Raw genomic sequence first — 18,247 nt, 5'->3', positions numbered from 1 at the left:
GCAGTGGCAGGTGAAGCTCTGCCCAGGTTCTTGTGCCCTCATGGTTGGTGCCCAGGGCTGGAGCTTTGGGGTCTGAGGAGCTCTCAAGGCACTGAAGCAGAGGGGGAGCAGGGATGGGGCAGCCCCGAGGGCACCAGGGGCAGCCCCGAGGGCACCAGGGGCAGCCCCGAGGGCACCAGGGGCAGCGACGCACGCAGAGGGACCTGGAGAAATGCCACTCTTGGTACCCACACCCACCCCTGTCACCAGCGAGGTCTGAGCTGCCTCGGGGTGCTGCCAGCTTCGGGGTGGGCAGGGGAATGCCCTTCAGGGGGAAGGCTGCAGGCAGCGTGGGGGGACCGAGGACCTCCCCCCCCTCAACACCGAGTCCCTAAGGATCAAACCGAGGGGCTGAGGGAAGCACTGGTGCTGGATGCCAACGCTGTGCCCCCTCCCGGCACTGCTGCCCCTCCGAGGGGCACCTCTCGCTGCTTGGCACCTCCCGACCCTGCTCAAGCGCAGCTCCGCGCAGCTCCGCAGGCAGCGGCGGCGGCAGCCTGGAGCTCGGCGGAGCCTTGGCCGCGGAGCCGAAGGACGCTCAGGGAGCTTTAGGAGGAGCTGCAGAGCTGCTGCTGGAGCCTCTGCTGCAGGCTGGCACCGAGACGCAGGGACCCGGCGGACCGAGGGGCAAGGGCCCAGCACCCAAGGGGCAAGGACCCAGCACCCAAGGGACAAGGACCCAGCACCCAAGGGGCAAGGACCCAGCACCCAAGGGACAAGGACCCAGCAGCGCAGGGGCAAGGACCCAGCAGCGCAGGGGCAAGGACCCAGCACCCAAAGGGCAAGGACCCAGCACCCAAGGGGCAAGGACCCAGCACCCAAGGGGCAAGGACCCAGCACCCAAAGGGCAAGGACCCAGCACCCAAGGGGCAAGGACCCAGCACCCAAAGGGCAAGGACCCAGCACCCAAGGGGCAAGGACCCAGCACCCCAGGGGCAAGGACCCAGCACCCAAGGGGCAAGGACCCAGCACCCCAGGGGCAAGGACCCAGCACCCAAAGGGCAAGGACCCAGCACCCAAGGGACAAGGACCCAGCACCCTAAGGGACAAGGACCCAGCACCCCAGGGGCAAGGACCCAGCACCCCAGGGGCAAGGACCCAGCACCCAAAGGACAAGGACCCAGCACCCCCGGGGCAGGGACCCAGCACCCAAGGGGCAAGGACCCAGCACCCCAGGGGCAAGGACCCAGCAGCGCAGGGCACAGGGACCTGAGCCACAAGCAAATGCTCCCAGCAGAGTTTCCTCATCCCTGACCCCCCCCAGCTCGTTTCAAAGCCCCCTCCCCCCGCCCCCCAAAGCCAAGGAGGGGATCTGGGGACCCCTCCGTGCCGCAGGATGGGGCAGGGGGGTCGGGGGGGGCTGCCCCAGCTGGCAGCTGTGGGCTGGGCAGAGACCCTGAGGTCGGTTCCCGGAGCCCAGCGTGAGCCAGGCTGGATCCTGCGGCTCCCTCCGCAGCCTCCTTCGCTCCTGGCTCCCCAGAGCGGCTCTGACCCCCCCAGGATGAACCCCCCCCAAAGTTCTGGTGCAGGTAGCACAGGTTTAAGACAAGCTGAACCCACCCCCGCCCCCCCCCCTCCCGTGCCCCCCAACCTCCTCTCTGCTCTCACACCCTGGGGGGGGCAGCAGGAGCTCAAACTTCTGCCTACCACAGGCTGCAGAAATGGCTTTAGAGGACCCAAAGGTGGGTCTGGGGGTGGGGGTCTGGGGGTGGGGGTCTGGGGGTGGGGGCCTGGGGGGGGCTGAGCCTGGAGCACAATGCCCCAAGGCCAGAAATGCTCCCGAGGAAGCCTGGAAATGAGCAAGGGAAGCTGCAGGACAGGAGAGCAGCAGCACAGAGAGACAAAAGCAACCCAGGAGGTGCTGCCAAGAGGCCGAGGAGGACCCAAAGAAGAAGACGAAGGCAAAGGAGGAGGAGGAGGAGGAGACAAATCCCATGGGTGGGAACCCAGCTGCTGCCCTTCCTCATCCTCAGCAGGAGCTGCAGCCTCGCTCAGGCTTTGCTTTGGGGTTTTGCTGTCCCTGGAAGCCTTCCCAGTGTGGCTGAGCCCAAACCCAGACCCTGGACAGGCCAACTTGGCTCAAAAGTGGCGAGTGCGACCTGAGGGGGGGCCAGCAGGCACCCCCCGGGAGGAAGAGGAAGAGGAAGGAGCACCAAAGGCTGAGGCAGCTCCACAGCCTCCGAGCAGGATCCTCCCAGGAGCCCAGAACCTCGCTCCCAGCTCCCAGCTCCATCCTGGGCTGTGAGCCTGGGGCCAGAGCCAGCTGGGGGACCTCAGAGCCACCCCCAGCTGCCTGAGCGGCCCAGGAGGGGGACCCCAGGAGGAAGAGGAGCCCAGGAGGAGGAAGACCCCAAAAGGAGAAGGACCCCAGAGGGAAGAGGAGCCCAGGAGGGGGAGGAGCCTAGAAGGAGGAGGAGCTCAGGAGGAGGAGGAGCCCAGAAGGGGAGGAGCCTAGAAGGAGGAGGAGCCCAGAGGGGGAGGAGCCCAGAAAGGGGAGGAGCCCAGAGGGGGGAGGAGCCTGGGAGGAGGAGGAGCTCAGGAGGAGGAGCTCAGGAGGGGGAGGAGGAGCCCAGAAGGGGGAGGAGCCTAGAAGGAGGAGCTCAGGAGGAGGAGGAGCCCAGAGGGGGGAGGAGCCCAGAAAGGGGAGGAGCCCAGAAGGAGGAGGAGCTCAGGAGGAGGAGGAGCCCAGAAGGAGGAGGAGCTCAGGAGGAGGAGGAGGAGCCCAGAGGGAGGGGGAGGAGCTCAGGAGGAGGGGGAGGAGCCCAGAGGGAGGGGGAGGAGCCCGGGAGGGGTCCCGAGGGCTCAGGCAGCTCCTCCCTGCCCCGAGGCCACCCCCGAGGGCTGCAGCTGGGAGCGGCTGAGGGCGCTCAGGAGCCCAACCCCCCCCAGAGCTCAGCACCAGGAAGCCAAATTGCTTCCAAGTTACTCCGAGGAGGTCAATTTCCTCCCAGTTTACTCGAGGGAAGTGCATTTACTGCCAGGTCCTTTAAGGAAGTGAATCCACTCCCAGTTTACTCCAAGGAAGTCAATTTCCTCCCAGTTTACTCTAAGCTGAGGAAGTGAATTCACTTCCAGTTCCTTTATGGAAGTAAATTTCCTCCTAATTTACTTCCAGGAAGTAAATTTCCTCCCAGCTTACTCCAAGGAAGTAAATTTCCTCCCAGTTTACTCTGAGGAAGTCAAATTCCTCCCAATTTACTTCCAGGAAGCAAATTTCCTCTCAATTTACTCTAAGCTGAGGAAGTGAATTCACTTCCAGTTCCTTTAAGGAAGTAAATTTACTCCTAGCTTACTCTGAGGAAGTCAATTTCCTCCTAATTTACTTCCAGGAAGTAAATTTCCTCCCAGCTTACTCCAAGGAAGTAAATTTCCTCCCAATTTACTCTAAGCTGAGGAAGTGAATTCACTTCCAGTTCCTTTATGGAAGTAAATTTCCTCCTAATTTACTTCCAGGAAGTAAATTTCCTCCCAGCTTACTCTGAGGAAGTCAATTTCCTCCTAATTTACTTCCAGGAAGTAAATTTACTCCCAGCTTACTCCAAGGAAGTAAATTTCCTCCCAGTTTACTCTGAGGAAGTCAATTTCCTCCTAATTTACTTCCAGGAAGCAAATTTCCTCCCAATTTACTCTAAGCTGACAAAGTAAATTCACTTCCAGTTCCTTTAAGGAAGTCAATTTCCTCCCAGCTTACTCCAAGGGAGTAAATTTACTTCCAGTTCACTCTAAGGGAGACAACAACCTCCACTGCCAGCACAGAGCACCTCAGGCTGGCAGCAACGCAGCTGAGTGGCACCAAGGGAGCAGGGCCCAGCTTGTGCCCCCTCCTCATCCTCACATCCTCCCTCTGGCAACCCTGAGCAGCTGCCAGATGGTGGCCTGGGGGGAGGGGGAGCAGAGGGACGAAGCTGGGTGCCAGGGTGGGTGCCAGGCTGGGTGCCAGGCTGGGTGCCAGGGAGCAGAGCAGGGACCAAGGTGCCCACGAGCAGCGCTAAGAGGCAGCAACAGCAGCAGGAAGGGTCCCAAAGCCTCCAGGGCTGTGTCCTCCTCTGCTGAGGAGGAAGAAGAGGAAGAGGAGGAGGAGGAAGGAAGTGGCAGAGGGCACAGGTGGCAGAGTGATGGCTCCAAAGGGGCATCTGCCACGTGGGGGGTTAGTGTTGATGGCACTGAGAGCTGGGGGGGACCCTGCAGGGTGCAATGCAGAGCGTTCAGAAGACTCCTGAGTGGGCATCAGCCAGTGCCAACCCCACCCTGGCTCCAGCTGGGCACCCCCTAGCAGCTTGCCCAGGGTGCCCACGCCCAGGGTGCCAGGCTGGAAGCTCTGCAGAGAAGGAGACTCCACAACCCCTCTGGGCAGCCTCACACCAAACAACTTTCTCCTCCTGCTCACAGGTGGCACCTCCTGGGTGCCAGTTTGTGCCCAGTGGCCCTGGGCACCGCTGAGCAGAGTCTGGCTCCATCTTCCAGACCCCCAAGTATTGATCAGCACTGATCAGATCCTCCCTCAGGCTGCTCCTCTCCAGGCTCTCAACCCCAACCCTTTCTCCATCACGGAGCCCTCCCAGTCCCCTTCATCATCCTCACAGCCCTTTGCTGGCCCTTCCCCAGCCCCTCCCCAGTTGGGGAGCCCAGAACTGGTCCCAGGACTCCAGACAAAGCTTCACCAGGGCAGGGCAGGGCAGGGCAGGGCAGGGCAGGGCAGGGCAGGGGTGGGGGAGAAGCTTCCTCATCCTCCTGGCCACACTCTCCACGATGCCCCCCAGGAGCTCTCTGACCTCCTTGGGCACCAGGTCACCATCCTGGCTCCCTCCTGCTCACCTTTTCTGCCCAGCAGCATTCCCAAGTCCCCCCCAGCAGGTCCCAGCCCCCAGCAGGTCCATGGGGACAAGGAGGGGGCAGAAGCTGTGAGGTTGGCAGGGGAAGTGCTGGAGCTGCCCTGGGGGCGCTTGGAAACGGAACCAAACAACAACAAACCAACCCCAAACCCAACCACAACAACAACAAAAAACCTTCCCCAGCCCCCCCCCTGCCCTCCCCCCACCCCCACCCCCTCCCCCCAAAACAAAAGAAGCAATAGAAATCCTGGTGGCCCCCCCGGGGACGTTGGTTACTGCTGGGTCCCTGTGCCACCCGCTGGGGCTGTGCCATCATCTGCCAGCAGACTGCGACTGTGGGGCCATGATGACGTGGGAGGGCAGGCCCAGTTCTGTCCTTTGGGTTGCCATCTGTGCCAGCACCGAGGTGGCCACGGCCTCGGCGGCAGAGCGGACGCTGAGCCCATTGGCAGAGCCTGGCACCGAGCCTGGCACCGAGCCTGGCACCGAGCTGTGCTGGATGACGGCAGCAGGGGAGCCTGTGGGCTCCGAGCTCTCCTTGGGGCTTTCTGCTGGAGCAGGGCAAGAGAAGAGAACAAAGTTAGAGAGAGGCTGGGGAGGGGTCCTGGTGCCCTCCTGTCTGGGCAGGGGTCTTGGTGTCCTGCCTGGGGAGGGGTCCTGGGGTGCTCTTGGCTGCAGAGGGGTCTTGGTGCCCTCCTCTCTGGGCCAGGGTCTTGGTGCCCTTCTGCTTGGGGAAGGGTCCTGGTGCCCTTCTGTCTGGGGAGGGGTCTTGGTGTCCTCTCTGGGCCAGGGTCTTGGTGCCCTGGGCAGAGGTCATGGGCTCCTGTCTGGGCAGAGGTCTTGGTGCCCTCCTGTCTGGGCCAGGGTCTTGGTGCTCTTCTGCTTGGGGAGGGGTCTTGGGATCCTCCTGTCTGGGCAGGGGTCCTGTTGTCCTGCCCGGGTGAGGGTCCTGGTGCCCTCCTGTCTGGGCAGGGGGAGCTGAGGGTGTTCTGCTTGGAGAAAAGGGTCACAGAGGCTGGGGCCAGACTCTGCCCAGTGGTGCCCAGGGCCAGGACAAGGGGCAGGGGGCACAAAGTGGCACCCAGGAGGAGAAAGTTTGGTGTGAGGCTGCTGGAGGCCTGCAGCAGCTGCCCAGGGAGGCTGTGGAGGGCACATCTGGAGGACTGGGACCAGCTGTGGGCTCCCCAGTTGAGGAGGGCCAGGGAAGGGCTGGGGAGGGTCCAGAGGAGGCTGTGAGGATGCTGGAGGGGCCTGGAGCAGCTCTGTGAGGAGCAGAGGCTGAGAGCCTGCAGCAGCTGCCCAGAGAGGTTCTGGAGTCTCCTTCTCTGCAGAGCTTCCAACCCCCCCCAGCCACTGAGGCCCTGGGCAAGCTGCTGGGGGTGCCCTGCTGGAGCAGGGCTGGGGTTGGCACTGGGGTTGGCACTCCAGAAGCCCCTTCCCACCTCCCCATGCTGGGGTTGGAATTCAGTGAAAGCTGAGCTCAGCCTTGGCTGGAGACCTTCAGCTGCCTGGGTGGGGCCAGGGCAGGAGGAGCAGAGCCAGGGAAGGGTTTGGCTGCCAAGCAGCAGCTCCCAGGGCGCTGCAGCCCGAGCGTGGAGGTGCCAGCTGCAGATGCCAGGCAGGGCCTCTGGTGGCTCTGCTTCAGGAGCTGCTTAGTCACAAATCTGGGTCATAAATGCAGGCAGAGGTTGGGGAGGGGATGGTGAGGAGGGGGCTGGGGGGGGGGAGCTCAGCTTTATGACTCAGCTGCCTGATGAATTCCTCATCCCTGGAGCAGGAGCTGTGAAGTGGGGAAGTTAACAGGCAAAAATCATGTCCAGCACCTGGCTGGCATGGCCAGGGGGCAGCAGGGATGGTGCCAACCTCATCACTCAGGCTCTGAGGCGCTGGCAGGAGTGGGAATGGGGTGGTGGTGCCAAGCTCTCTGTGCCTCATGGCACAGCAGGAGAGCTGGCACGGGCAGAGCCTGCCCTGCACCTGCACCGGGCATGGGGGAGGGAACAGCTCCGTGCAGGAGGACTTGGGAGCTGCCCACGAGGCAGGAATGTGCCCTCCTGGCCAAGAAGGGCCCAAGGGGCCTGCTGGGGCAAGGGTTAGGGGCTCCAGGGTGGGAGGGGAGAGGCCACAGCAGCAGAAGATACAGGACCTGGGTCTGTCCTGTCCTATCTTATCCTCTCCTCTCCTCTCCTCTCCTCTCCTCTCCTCTCCTCTCCTCTCCTCTCCTCTCCTCTCCTCTCCTCTCCTCTCCTCTCCTCTCCAATCCTGCCAGATGCAGGCACAGGAAGATGATGGAGCAAGGGCTAAGATGAAGGCTCCACTCTTTCATGTCCCCCCACAGGACCATGAACTGCTTTGGGTTGGAGGAACCTCCAAAGCTCCTCCAAGACCCAACCCCCTCTCTCTGCAGTCACCCAGAGCAGATTGCTCAGAGCCCCAGCAACCTGCCCTGGCATGGTGCCAGGGTCAGGGCAGCTCCAACCTGGCTCAGGTTCTCCTCACCCTCAGCAGCATGGAGGATTCCTCCTCCCTTCTCTCCAGCCTCATCCTCCCTCTTTGGTCTCCAAACCATCTCCCTTTGCTCTGTCCCAAGAGGCCAAGCTCAAAAGCCTGTCCCCAGCTTTCTCAGAGGCTCCTTCTCACCTGCTCAGACCTGCTCAGAGGGCACCAGGGAGCACCCAGAGCCCTCCCCCACTCACCCAGGTAGCTCTGGGTCTTCTTCTGTAGTGCAGTCACAGGACAGTCCTTGTGAGCCAGCAGCAGCTGCTTCAGTTGGGCAACCTCATTCCTCAGCAGGGTGACCTCGTTCTGAGGTGGAAGCACAGAGAGAGGAGAAGGCATCAGCCCAGCCCCCAGCACAGCCCCCCAGGGGCAGCACCAGAGCCACCTGGCAAGATGCTGGAGGGGCCTGGAGCAGCTCTGTGAGGAGCAGAGGCTGAGAGCCTGCAGCAGAGCAGCCCCAGAGGGCATCTGAGCAGTGCTCAGCAGGAGCTGAAGGGTTTGGGGGGCAAGAGGCTGGGGCCAGGCTCTGCTCAGGGCCAGGACAAGGAGCAAAGGGCACAAAGTGGCACCCAGGAGGAGAAAGTTGTTTGGTGTGAGGCTGCTGGAGGCCTGCAGCAGCTGCCCAGAGGCTGTGGAGGGCACAGGTGGAGGCTTGGGACCAGTTCAGGGCTCTCTCCTTGGACTCTCTCTGGCAGATCCCTTCCTGTGTCCTCTCCTGAACTGGGGGACCCCAAACCTGAACACAACCTTCTGGGGGTGGCTGTGCCGAGCTCTGCCTTTGGACTCTCCCCAGCTCCTCCCTCCCTGTGTCCCCTCCTGCACTGGGGGCCCCAAATCCAAATGCAGCTCTCCCAGGGCTGTGCTGAGCTCTCCCTTGGACTCTCCCCAACAGCTCCCTCCCTGTGCCCTCTCCTGCACTGGGGGACCCCAAACCTGAACACAACCTCCCAGGGGTGGCTGCGCTGAGCTCTCCCCTGGCCTCCCCCCAGCAGCTCTCCGCTGCCTCCTGCCCTGGCGCAGCCCAAGTGCCAGCGCAGCCCTGCGGGGGGGGGTCTGTGCTGTGCTCCCCCAGGCTCACACTGAGCTGGATGTTCTGGCTGGTGAGCTCCTCAGCCTTCTTCTCCAGGGAGGAGACCCAGAGCTTGCGCTTCTGCCGGCAGCGGGAGGCTGCTGCCCTGTTGCGCTCCAGGAACCGCTGCCGCCGCTCGTCAGGGTCCTCGTCCGGTGCCCGCCGCCGGCGCCCGCCCGTGCTGGGCGTGGGCTGGGCAGGGGACACCTGGGCAGGGCAGGGGATGCAGGAGGGAAGCTGTTAGGAGAGCAGGTTTGGGGGGTGGGGGCACAGGGATGTGAGCCTGGCGGGGATGGAGGGGGTGAGGGATGCTGCGGGATGGAGGGAGGGGGTCGGGGATGGGCTGCGGTGTGGAGAGGTGGGCAAGGGGAGGTTGGGGGAGGACTTGGGAGGGGGGGAGGGAGGGGGGAGGGAGAGGTGGGAGGTTGTCTAGAGGAGGCTGGAGTTGTCTGAGAGAGGCTGGAGGTCATATAGAGGAGGTTGGAGGTTGTCTAGGGGAGGCTGGAGGTTGTCTGGGGGAGGCTGGAGGTTGTCTAAGGGAGGTTGGAGGTTGTCTAAGGGAGGTTGGAGGTTGTCTAGAGGTTGTCACCATGAGAATGGTGAGAGGCTGGAATGGGTTGCCCAGGGAGGTGGTTGAGGCCCCATGGCTGGAGGTGTTTGAGGCCAGGCTGACTGAGGCTGTGTGCAGCCTGCTCTAGGGTAGGGTGTCCCTGGGCATGGCAGGGGGTTGGAAGTGGCTGCTCCTTGTGCTGACTTCCAGCCCTGCCTGATTCTCTGATTCTGGATTGGAGGTTGTCTAGGGGAAGGTTGGAGGTCATCTGGAGAGGGCTGCATGGGGAGGTTGCTGCAGGTTGTCTGGGGGAGGTTGGAGGCCACACTGAGGTGGTGCCCTGGGGGCAGTGCTGGGTTAAAGGTTGGACTCCATCAGCTCCAAGCTCTCATCCAAGCCCATTCCATGATTCCACTCTTCCCATTCAGTTTGGGAAGAACAAAAGGAGGAGGAGGAGGCCCAAAAAGCTGCTGCCAGGGCTGGGCTGCAAAGGCCCAGGGTGCCCAGGGGGCAGTGGTGGAGCCTCCAGCCCTGTGGGTGGGTTTCAAAGCCCTGCAGATGTGGTGCTGAGAGCCAAGGTCTGGTGGTGCTGGGTTAAAGGTTGGACCCCATCAGCTCTAAGCTCTCATCCAAGCCCATTCCATGGTTCCACTCTTCCACATTTCCCATCCAGTCTGGGAAGAAGAAAAGGAGGAGGAGGAGGAGGAGCTGCCAGGGCTGGGTAATGAGGCTGGGGACCTGCTCTGGCAGGCACCATATGGACATTAAACATTTGGAAGGCAACCTCCAGGCAGGAGCAGGTGGTGACAGTGCTGGTGCTGGTGGTGCTGGTGCTGATCCTGATGGAAGTTGGCATTTGGTGAGCTGGCAGCAGCCTGCCAAGGCTGAGAGAGGAGCATTTAACCCCTGGCACTGAATGCCAGGGAGCAGCAAATCATGGGCTGGGGTTGGAAGGGACCTTGGAGATGAATCAGTTGCAACTTCCCCACCCCAAACAAAGATCATCCTTGAAGATCAGGCAGTGCCAAGCCCCCTGCCATGGGCTCTGCCCTCCCTCCATGGGCACTGCCTGATCTTCAAGCACCCACTTGAAATGATCCTCAACCTCCCCCTCCCAGCACCTCCAGGCTGACAGAGTGAGGCAGCAGCAGACCTGTGGCTGAGCTGGGGAAGGGGCATCAGGATGCTGGACCAGGATCTGGCTCTGGCTCTGCTCTGGCCTCGCTGTCACCATGGTGCTGGCTGTGCCCACCACCAGGTTGCTGCCATTCAGTGAGGATGATGCTGTCAAGCTGGCCTTCAGCCTCTGGTGGAGGAGACAAAGCAAAAGGATGGATGTCAGGGGGGGAGGGGGAACCTCTTCTTGAGAGCTGCTGAGGATTGAAGCTGCTCTTGGCTGCAAGGATGACAGAAGAAGGTGAGGAAGGGGCTGGAGGAACTTGTGAGGAGCTGTGGGGGGGGGGAGGGGGTGGTGAGGCTGAGGAAGAGGAGGCTGAGGAGAGGCCTTCTGGCTCCCTGTAACTCCCTGACAGCCAAGTTGGGATTGGGCTCTTCTCTCAGGGAATAAGGACAAGGAACCCCCCCCCACACCCAGCCCCTGCCATGGGCTCTGCTCTGAGCAGGGCAGGGATTGTGCCCCTGGGCTGGGCACTGGGGAGGGCACAGCTGCAGTGCTGGGGGGGGGCAGGTTTGGGCTCCTCACTCCAAGGAGGACACTGAGGGGGGTGGGAGCAGAGCCAGAGAAGGGCAATGAAGGTGGGGAAGGGGCTGGGGAAGTTGTGAGGAGCAGCTGAGGGAGCTGGGGGGAGGTGAGGCTGGAGGAGAGGAGGCTGAAGAGAGACCTCCTGGGGCTCTGCAAGGGCCTGGGAGGAGGCTGGAGCCGGCTGGGGGTTGGGCTCCTGCCAAGGAACAAGGACCAGGCCAGGAGGAGATGACCTCGAGGTGCCCCAGGGCAGGTTCAGCTTGGCCATGAGGAACAATTTCAGCCCCTTGAGGGTTGCCCAGGCCTGGCCCAGGCTGCCCAGGGGGCAGAGGTGGAGCCTCCATCCCTGGGTGGCTTCCAGTGCCCTGCAGATGCGGTGCTGGGGGCCAGGGTCTGGCGGTGCCCTGGGGCAGTGCCAGGTTAAGGGTTGGCTTCCACAGGCCACGGAAGATCTCTTCCCACCCACTCCCATTCCACAGCTCCACGATTCCAGCACAACATCTCCTGGCTCTGCCTTGCTGCAGCTCTCCTCCAGCCCATCTGTTGTGCTGGAGCTGGCAGCAGCTCTGCCCAGCCACAGGAGCCTGCCCACTCTGCCTGCCAACCCCTAAGTCCTGGTGGCATTTGTGCCACCTGCTCTGATGGCTGCAGAGGGCTTTGGGGAAGCTCTTCCAGAAGGCTGCAAGGATGAAAAAGAACCAAAGAGAAAAACCCCAACCCCAGCCCCCAGCTGCTGGATTTGTCCCCAGCAGGACCACCCAGGGGACACGGAGGAGCTCCTTGGTGACTTGGAAAAGAGCTCTGAGGTCACCCAGCCTGACCCTGCCCTGCCACAGCTTCAGGCTGTGCCCTCTTCTTCTGGCCCTGCCTGCCTGGCAGCAGAGCCCAACCCCAGCTGGGCACAGCCTCCCTGCAGGCAGCTGCAGGCAGCAATCAGCTCTGCCCTCAGCCTGCTCTGGGCCAGGCTGCACCCCCCCAGCTCCCTCAGCCTCTCCTCACAGGGCTCTGCCCCCTCCCCAGCCTTGCTGCCCTGCTCTGGGCACCTTCCAGCACCTCAACCTCTCTCTGCAATGCAGGAGCCCAGAGCTGGGCACAGCACTCCAGGGGTGCCCTGAGCAGTGCCAGCACAGGGGCACAAGGACTGCCCTGCTCCTGCTGCCCACACTGCTCCTCAGCCAGCCCAGGCTGCCCCTGGCTCTGCTGCCCACCTGGGCACACTGCTGCCTCCTCTGCAGCTGCCACCCAGCACCCCCAGGACCCTCTCTGCCTGCCTGCTCTCAGCCACTCTGTGCCCAGCCTGTAGCCCTTTGCTGTGGCCAAAGTGCAGAACCTGGCACTGGGACCCATCAGAGCTGCTGGCACAGGACTGTGCCCATCTGCTCAGCCTGCCCAGCTCCCTCTGCAGAGCTCTCCTGCCCTCTAACAGATCCACTCTTGCTGCCAACTTGGTGCCATCTGCAAACTCACTGCTGGAGGACTCAATCCCTTCCTCCAGCTCATCACTGAAGACATTAAAGAGGCCTGTGCCCAGCACTGACCCCCGGGGGGGCCACACCACCGGTGCCAGCTGCGGCACTGCTGACCAACGCTCTCTGCCATGTGCCACCCCCCCCCAGGGTGGCACAGCTTTGGCCACTCACCAGCTTGGCTTCGGAGTGCACTGGGAGTCCTGACGGGGAGATGGATCCACTGCTGCTGCTGGGAGGCCCAGGAATGCCAGGAATGTTGGGCACCATGGGCATGGGCCGTGCCAGCTGCGCGGGGGGGAGCGAGAGGAAGGGTTGGCAGCTGAGGAGCTTTGGTGGCTCTGCAGTGCCTCCTGAGGAGCCTTCAGCCTGGAGGAGCTGCTGGCATTGCCCACCTCTGGTGCCACCTGCCAGCCCCTGCCCCCAGCCCACCCCTGCCAGCTGGGATGGTGCCAAAGGGAAGCAGAGAACCTGCAGCTGCCAGCCCTGGGCTGAGCTTTGGGGGCCAAGCTCTGGCTTCTGCCCTTCGAGCTCTCCAGTGCCATCCACACCTCACTGCCACCCACAGCTCAGTGCCACCCACACCTCACTGCCACCCACACCTCACTGCCACCCACAGTTAAGCCACTTGCTCCTCCTCCTCTCCTCCTCCTCTTCCACTCAGATCTTGCACAGAGTGGGACAGAGATTGGAATTTGTCCCAAGTGGAAGCTCCTGCAGAGCTCTGGCAGGGGCAGAAGACCCCAGACCCACAGCTGAGCTCCTTCCTCTTCCTTCCCCTGCTCCTCCTCCTCTCCCTCCTCTTCTTCCACCCAGATCTTGCACGAAGTGGGGACAGAGACTGGAAGTGGTCCCAGGTGGCAGCTCCTGCAGAGCTCTGGCAGGGGCAGAGCCCCCCCAGCCCCCCCCAGCTGCCCCAGGAGGTTCTCACCGAGATGACTGAGGGCATCTGCAGGGGGGGGGCGGGGAGCACGGGCATGCCCTGCCCGTTTGCCAGCTGCACCACCAGGGGCAGGGAGCCTGTGGGAGACCTGGAAAGCAGCAGTTGGAGCTCTGGGAGACAGCTCCAGGGGAAGCCCACCCCAGTCAAGGCTGCACCCCCATGCCTGAGACCCTGATGAAGGGACCCTCATTAAGGCTGCACCCCCACTTCTGAGGCCCTAATGAAGCGCCCAGGGTAGCCTGATGGTGGAGGATGAAAAGCTCAGAGTGACCTTCCCCTCCCCTCCCTCCCCTCCCTTTCCCTCCCTTCCCCTTCCCTACCCTCCCTTCCCCTTTTTTCCCCTCCATTCCCTTTTCCTCCCTTCCCCTCCCTTTCCCTCTCCTCCCCTCCCCTCCCTTCCCCTCTCCTCCCCTCCCTTTCCCTCTCCTCCCTTCCCTTCTCCTCTCCTCCCCTCCCCTCCCCTCCCTTTCCCTCCCCTCCCCCCTGCCACTGCTGCCCCTACTCACCCCAGCTGCCTGTTGGCAGGGGGGGCCTGGGTGATGACAGAGGTGGGGGAGGGCAGGGTGGGCTGCAGGGGGTCGTAGGCCAGGTGCAGGGGCAGGGACCCAGGGCGCACAATGGTCGGGGTGGGCGTGGAGATGATGACAGCCTTGGAGGGGACCTCCTGGAGAAGGGAAGCAGACAAAAAGGAGACAAACTTGGCCCTGGGTAGCTGCAAGAACCTTTGGGTGCCAAGGTGGGCACAAGGGCAGCAGCAGCCTGGCCTGGGTCAGCAGCAGGAGCAGGGCAGGGACTGTACCCACCCCGGAATGGGCACAGATGGAATCTTGGGGGGCAGGTTTGGGCTCCTCACTCCAAGGAGGACACTGAGGGGGGTGGGAGCAGAGCCAGAGAAGGGCAATGAAGGTGGGGAAGGGGCTGGGGAAGTTGTGAGGAGCAGCTGAGGGAGCTGGGGGGAGGTGAGGCTGGAGGAGAGGAGGCTGAAGAGAGACCTCCTGGGGCTCTGCAAGGACCTGGGAGGAGGCTGGAGCCGGCTGGGGGTTGGGCTCCTGCCAAGGAACAAGGACCAGGCCAAGAGGAGATGACCTCGAGGTGCCCCAGGGCAGGTTCAGCTTGGCCATGAGGAACAATTTCAGCCCCTTGAGGGTTGCCCAGGCCTGGCCCAGGCTGCCCAGGGGGCAGAGGTGGAGCCTCCATCCCTGGGTGGCTTCCAGTGCCCTGCAGATGTGGTGCTGGGGGCCAGGGTCTGGTGGTGCTGGGTTAAAGGTTGGACTCCATCAGCTCTAAGCTCTCATCCAAGCCCACTCCATGGCTCCACTCCTCCACAGTTCCCAGCCACTCCGGGAAGAACAAAAGGAAGAGCTTCAGGTTGGCCATGAGGAACATCTCAGCCCCTTGCAGGTTGGCCTGACCTGGGCCCAGGATGCCCAAACATTGGCCCAGGATGCCCAGACCTTGGCCCAGGATGCTCAGACCTTGGCTCAGGCTGCCCAGACCTTGGCCCAGGATACTCAGACCTTGGCCCAGGCTGCCCAGACCTTGGCCCAGGCTGCCCAGACCTTGGCCCAGGCTGCCCAGGGGGCACATCCATGGCAGGGGAGAGGATTGGACCTGGATAATCTTCAACCTTCCACTAGGCTCAGGTTGCTCAAGGCCTTGTCCTTGGAACACCTCCAAGGGCACAGCCACAACCTGCTCCAGGTCTCACCACCCTCCTCCTCCTGAGCCCTACCTTCTCCTTGGGCTGTGGTGACCTCGGGGGGGACTCTGGGCTGTCTGGGGGGGACGAATCCACCTCCACTGTCTCCTCCTCCTTGATCTTGACGTCTGGGGTGGAGGGCAGGGACATGTCCAGGGCTGCAGCATCCTGCAGGGAGCAGAAACCAAACGCAGCTTGAAAAGGAGCTGAGCTGCTCCGGGAGCCCCTGGGCTGCTCCTGCCCTCCCCTCCCCCCCCCAGCTCCTCTGCCCCGCGGCGCCTGCCCAAACATCCTGCCCTGGTGCCGAGGGAGGGAGCAGCCTGGAGCCACAGCCGGGCAGAGAGGGCAGAGAGGGCAGAGAGGGCAGAGAGGGCAGAGAGGGCAGGGCAAGCCAGGCCCTGCCCCAGCTGGCACCACTCTGGTTCTGGAGCTGCTGTTTCTTCCTCTTCTTCTTTCTTATCATCTTCTTCCTCTTCTTTTCTTCTTATTCCTCTTCTTCCTCCTTCTCTTCTTTCTCTTTTTCCTCTTCCTCCTCTTCTTCCTCCTTATCTTTGTGTTTTCTTCTTCCTCTTCTTCCTTATCCTCTTCTTCTTCCTCCTCCTTATCCTCTTCTTCCTCTTCTTTTTCTTCTTCTTCCTCCTCCTTATCCTATTCCTCTTCTTCCTCCTCCTCCTCATCTTCTTCTTCCTCCTCCTCATCTTGTTCCTCTTCCTCTTCTTCCTCCTTTTCCTCTTCTTCCTCTTCTTCCTCCTTTTCCTCTTCTTCCTCTTCTTGTTGTTGTCTCCATCGTTGTTGTCACTCATTTTTGGATGTTCCTCCCTCCCTTTCCTGTCACTCCAGAACCAGAGCAGGCTGCAGAAGGTTTCTTCCCCCCCCACTCCCTCCTCTTCCTCTTCCCCCCCCCACAGCAGAGCTGTAACAGCTTTGGGATAACTCAGCCCTGGCCTCTTTCAGGAGCTGATTACCAGAAGCAAACAAAGAGCCAGGCAGAAGTTATTAAACATCTACGAGGAGCCCATTAAAGAGAAGGAAAGTATCAACCCCCCCTCGCCCCCCAGCACCATATGCCCTGCACCTGGCAACCTGCCACTGCCACCACCACTGCCTGCCAGCAGCGGCCTGGCTTCAACCAGCTCCTGGCTGAGCCCGGGGGGGTGGGGTGGAAAGAAGTGGGGGGGGAACAGACCAGGAGGGGCCAGACAAGAACAAGGACTGGAAGGCGCAGGCAGAAGGGAAGAGCCGAGCGGGAGGCGGCCAAGGGCAGCTCGGCGCCGAGTCAGCCTCTGCAGCGCTGCTCCCGGCCGGGCTCCAGCAGACCCCCCCCAGCGAATCGCCCCGGGGGAGCCTCCCTCTGGCTTGGGGCTGGGGGCAACGAGCCCTAAATCAGCGCTCAGACAGCTTCTTGTCTAACCCTGCTTCTCCTTCCCCTCCTTCTCAGCCTTTTCCTTGCGCTGACACTTTTGTCCTGGCATCCAACCCCATCCTCCTCCTCCTCCTCCTCCTCCTCCTCCTCCTCCTCCTCCTCCTCCTCCTCCTCCTCCTCCTCCTCCTCCCTGTCCTCTCTGCTGTGTTTTTAAGTCCTCTCCAGGGGGAAAGGGAAAATTGCTGCGAGAGGGTAAATTTGGGGCGTTTTGGGTTGCTGCTGCTGCTGCTGCTCTCTCTCTGGAGCTGGGGGTGAGGCTGCAGGAGGTGATTTACGGTCAGGGCTCTGCTGTGCCCTACGTGCGGCACAACCATTTACCTGCCCTCCCTCCCACGGCAGGGATGTGGCCCAGGGAAGCACAAAGGAGCAGGGATTAGCATGCAGGAAAAGTTTGCAAAGCACTTAAAGAGCCTCTGGGGAAGCTCCCTGCTGTGCCTGCGGTTTTAATTAACATGCTGGTGCGGAGACCACCCTCGGAACAGGAGGACGAAACGCTCCAGGCGAGGACCAGCCTCGAAACCGGAGGACAACAACAACGCGATCGGGGTTGGGGGGGAAGGAAAAGCAGGAGCTGGATGCGGCCAAAACCATTAAAAGCATCTCCAAAACCGCAGCTCTGGCCGGGATGGGTGAGCCAGGAGCTTGCTCTGGGAATTTTCCGAGAGGGTTAAAGCTTTCCCAAGTGCTTTGAAAACTTCCCCCTCGGAGCTCCACATCAGCGGGAAAAATCCCAACCTGCAGCCAGCCTCAAGCTGAAGCTGAGCTGCAGCTCCTGGGCTGTGGGGAAGGGGCGAGGGGGAGATGCTTTCAGCTCGAAAAGGACCGACCAAGACTGGGGGGGGGAGTTGGGGAGCACTTGGAGATGGGGAGGGAGGGGGAGATGCTTTCAGCTGGAAAAGGACCCACCGGGACTGTGGGTGCTGGACCCACCTTTGGGGGGAAACCACAAAGGCAAAGCAGAAGCTCTCAGGGGGAGGTTGGGGAGAACCCAGAGATGGTGGTGGGGGTGGGGGAGAGGGGGAGAAGCTTTCAGTTCGACAAGGACCAACCACGACTGGATGGGGGCAGGTGGGGAGGACCCAGAGATGGTGGTGGGGATGAGGGAGATGCTTTCAGCTCGTAAAGGACCAACCAGGACTGTGGGTGCTGGACCCATCTTTGGAGGGGAAACCACAAAGGCAGAGGCTCTCAGGGGGAGGTTGGGGGGAACCCAGAGATGGTGATGGGGATGGGGGAGAAGCTTTCAGCTTGAAAAGGACCAACCAAGACTGTGGGCGCTGGACCCATCTTTGGAGGGGAAACCGCAAAGGCAAAGCTCCTTTCCCGCAGCAGCTCTCGGAGGGAGGGGGGCAGAGATGAGGGGGAGGAGGACGGCAAGAGGAAGGCTCCGGAGAACAAAAGGCAGAGAAGAGGAGCAGCGCAAACGGCCACCGCCGGCAGCCCCGCGGCATAGCAATGAGCAGGCTCAATTTATGGCTTTAAAGAGCCCCCGTTATTAGGCCGGGGGGGGGGGGAGGGGGGGGGCGCTGACAGACAGGTTTCACTTTGAATTCCCAATTCCTCCCTTTCCCCATCTCGGCGAAGATTTACTGTCCCCAGCTCCTGCCGTTTATTTCCGAGCAGCGTCGCTGCCTGCGAGCGGCGGCTCCGGCGCGGATCCATTTAGGAAATGGATGAGCCTCAGCACCCATCTGCTGCGGCTCGCAGCCTGGCAGGGAGGGGAGGGGGAGGTAAAGGCGGGGGGGGGGGGCACACCGGTCCTTAATTAGCTGCTGTCTGATGAGATGCCGTTGTCCTTCAGCCCCGCCGCGCTCAAGAGGTGGGCAAGGGGCAGCCCGATCGATGCTTGAGAGCTCTTTGTTCGGCCGAGGCTCCTCTCCGCCCCAGCCCTGGCACCGCCGAGGGCACAGGGCTGAGCTTGGCTCCCTTCCCTCTAAAGCAGCAGCCTGAAGGATCCTGAGGTTCTTTCCCTAACTCCCCCCCCCCCCCGAGGAGGATCTGAGGGAATTTTGGCTCAGGTCCCGG

The 18,247-nt window shown here is 62.2% G+C and overlaps 1 protein-coding gene across 3 annotated transcripts in view; it reads right to left on the bottom strand.

The window, feature by feature from the left end:
* Positions 1 to 5,086: 5,086 nt before the first annotated feature.
* The window catches only part of LOC135173839 (cyclic AMP-dependent transcription factor ATF-7-like), a 50,877-nt gene continuing 37,716 nt past the window's right edge, over positions 5,087 to 18,247 (bottom strand). For 2 of the 3 annotated variants that reach the window (XM_064141036.1, XM_064141038.1), the window contains 8 exons: positions 14,833 to 14,967; positions 13,607 to 13,764; positions 13,089 to 13,188; positions 12,332 to 12,445; positions 10,143 to 10,295; positions 8,449 to 8,646; positions 7,568 to 7,676; positions 5,087 to 5,422 (listed from right to left, as the gene is read on the bottom strand). In XM_064141036.1, coding sequence (XP_063997106.1) covers positions 5,184 to 5,422; positions 7,568 to 7,676; positions 8,449 to 8,646; positions 10,143 to 10,295; positions 12,332 to 12,445; positions 13,089 to 13,188; positions 13,607 to 13,764; positions 14,833 to 14,967 — 1,206 coding nt within the window. In that variant the 3' untranslated portion in view covers positions 5,087 to 5,183. The remainder of the gene's footprint in view (positions 5,423 to 7,567; positions 7,677 to 8,448; positions 8,647 to 10,142; positions 10,296 to 12,331; positions 12,446 to 13,088; positions 13,189 to 13,606; positions 13,765 to 14,832; positions 14,968 to 18,247) is intronic. The other variant, XM_064141037.1, reaches the window with a different exon arrangement.

Source organism: Pogoniulus pusillus, unplaced genomic scaffold (genome assembly GCF_015220805.1).
Source record: "Pogoniulus pusillus isolate bPogPus1 unplaced genomic scaffold, bPogPus1.pri S76, whole genome shotgun sequence".
NCBI classification, from domain to species: Eukaryota; Metazoa; Chordata; class Aves; order Piciformes; family Lybiidae; genus Pogoniulus; species Pogoniulus pusillus.
Note: the sequence above shows the minus strand (reverse complement) of the source record. Positions and strands in the feature narration are given on the sequence as shown.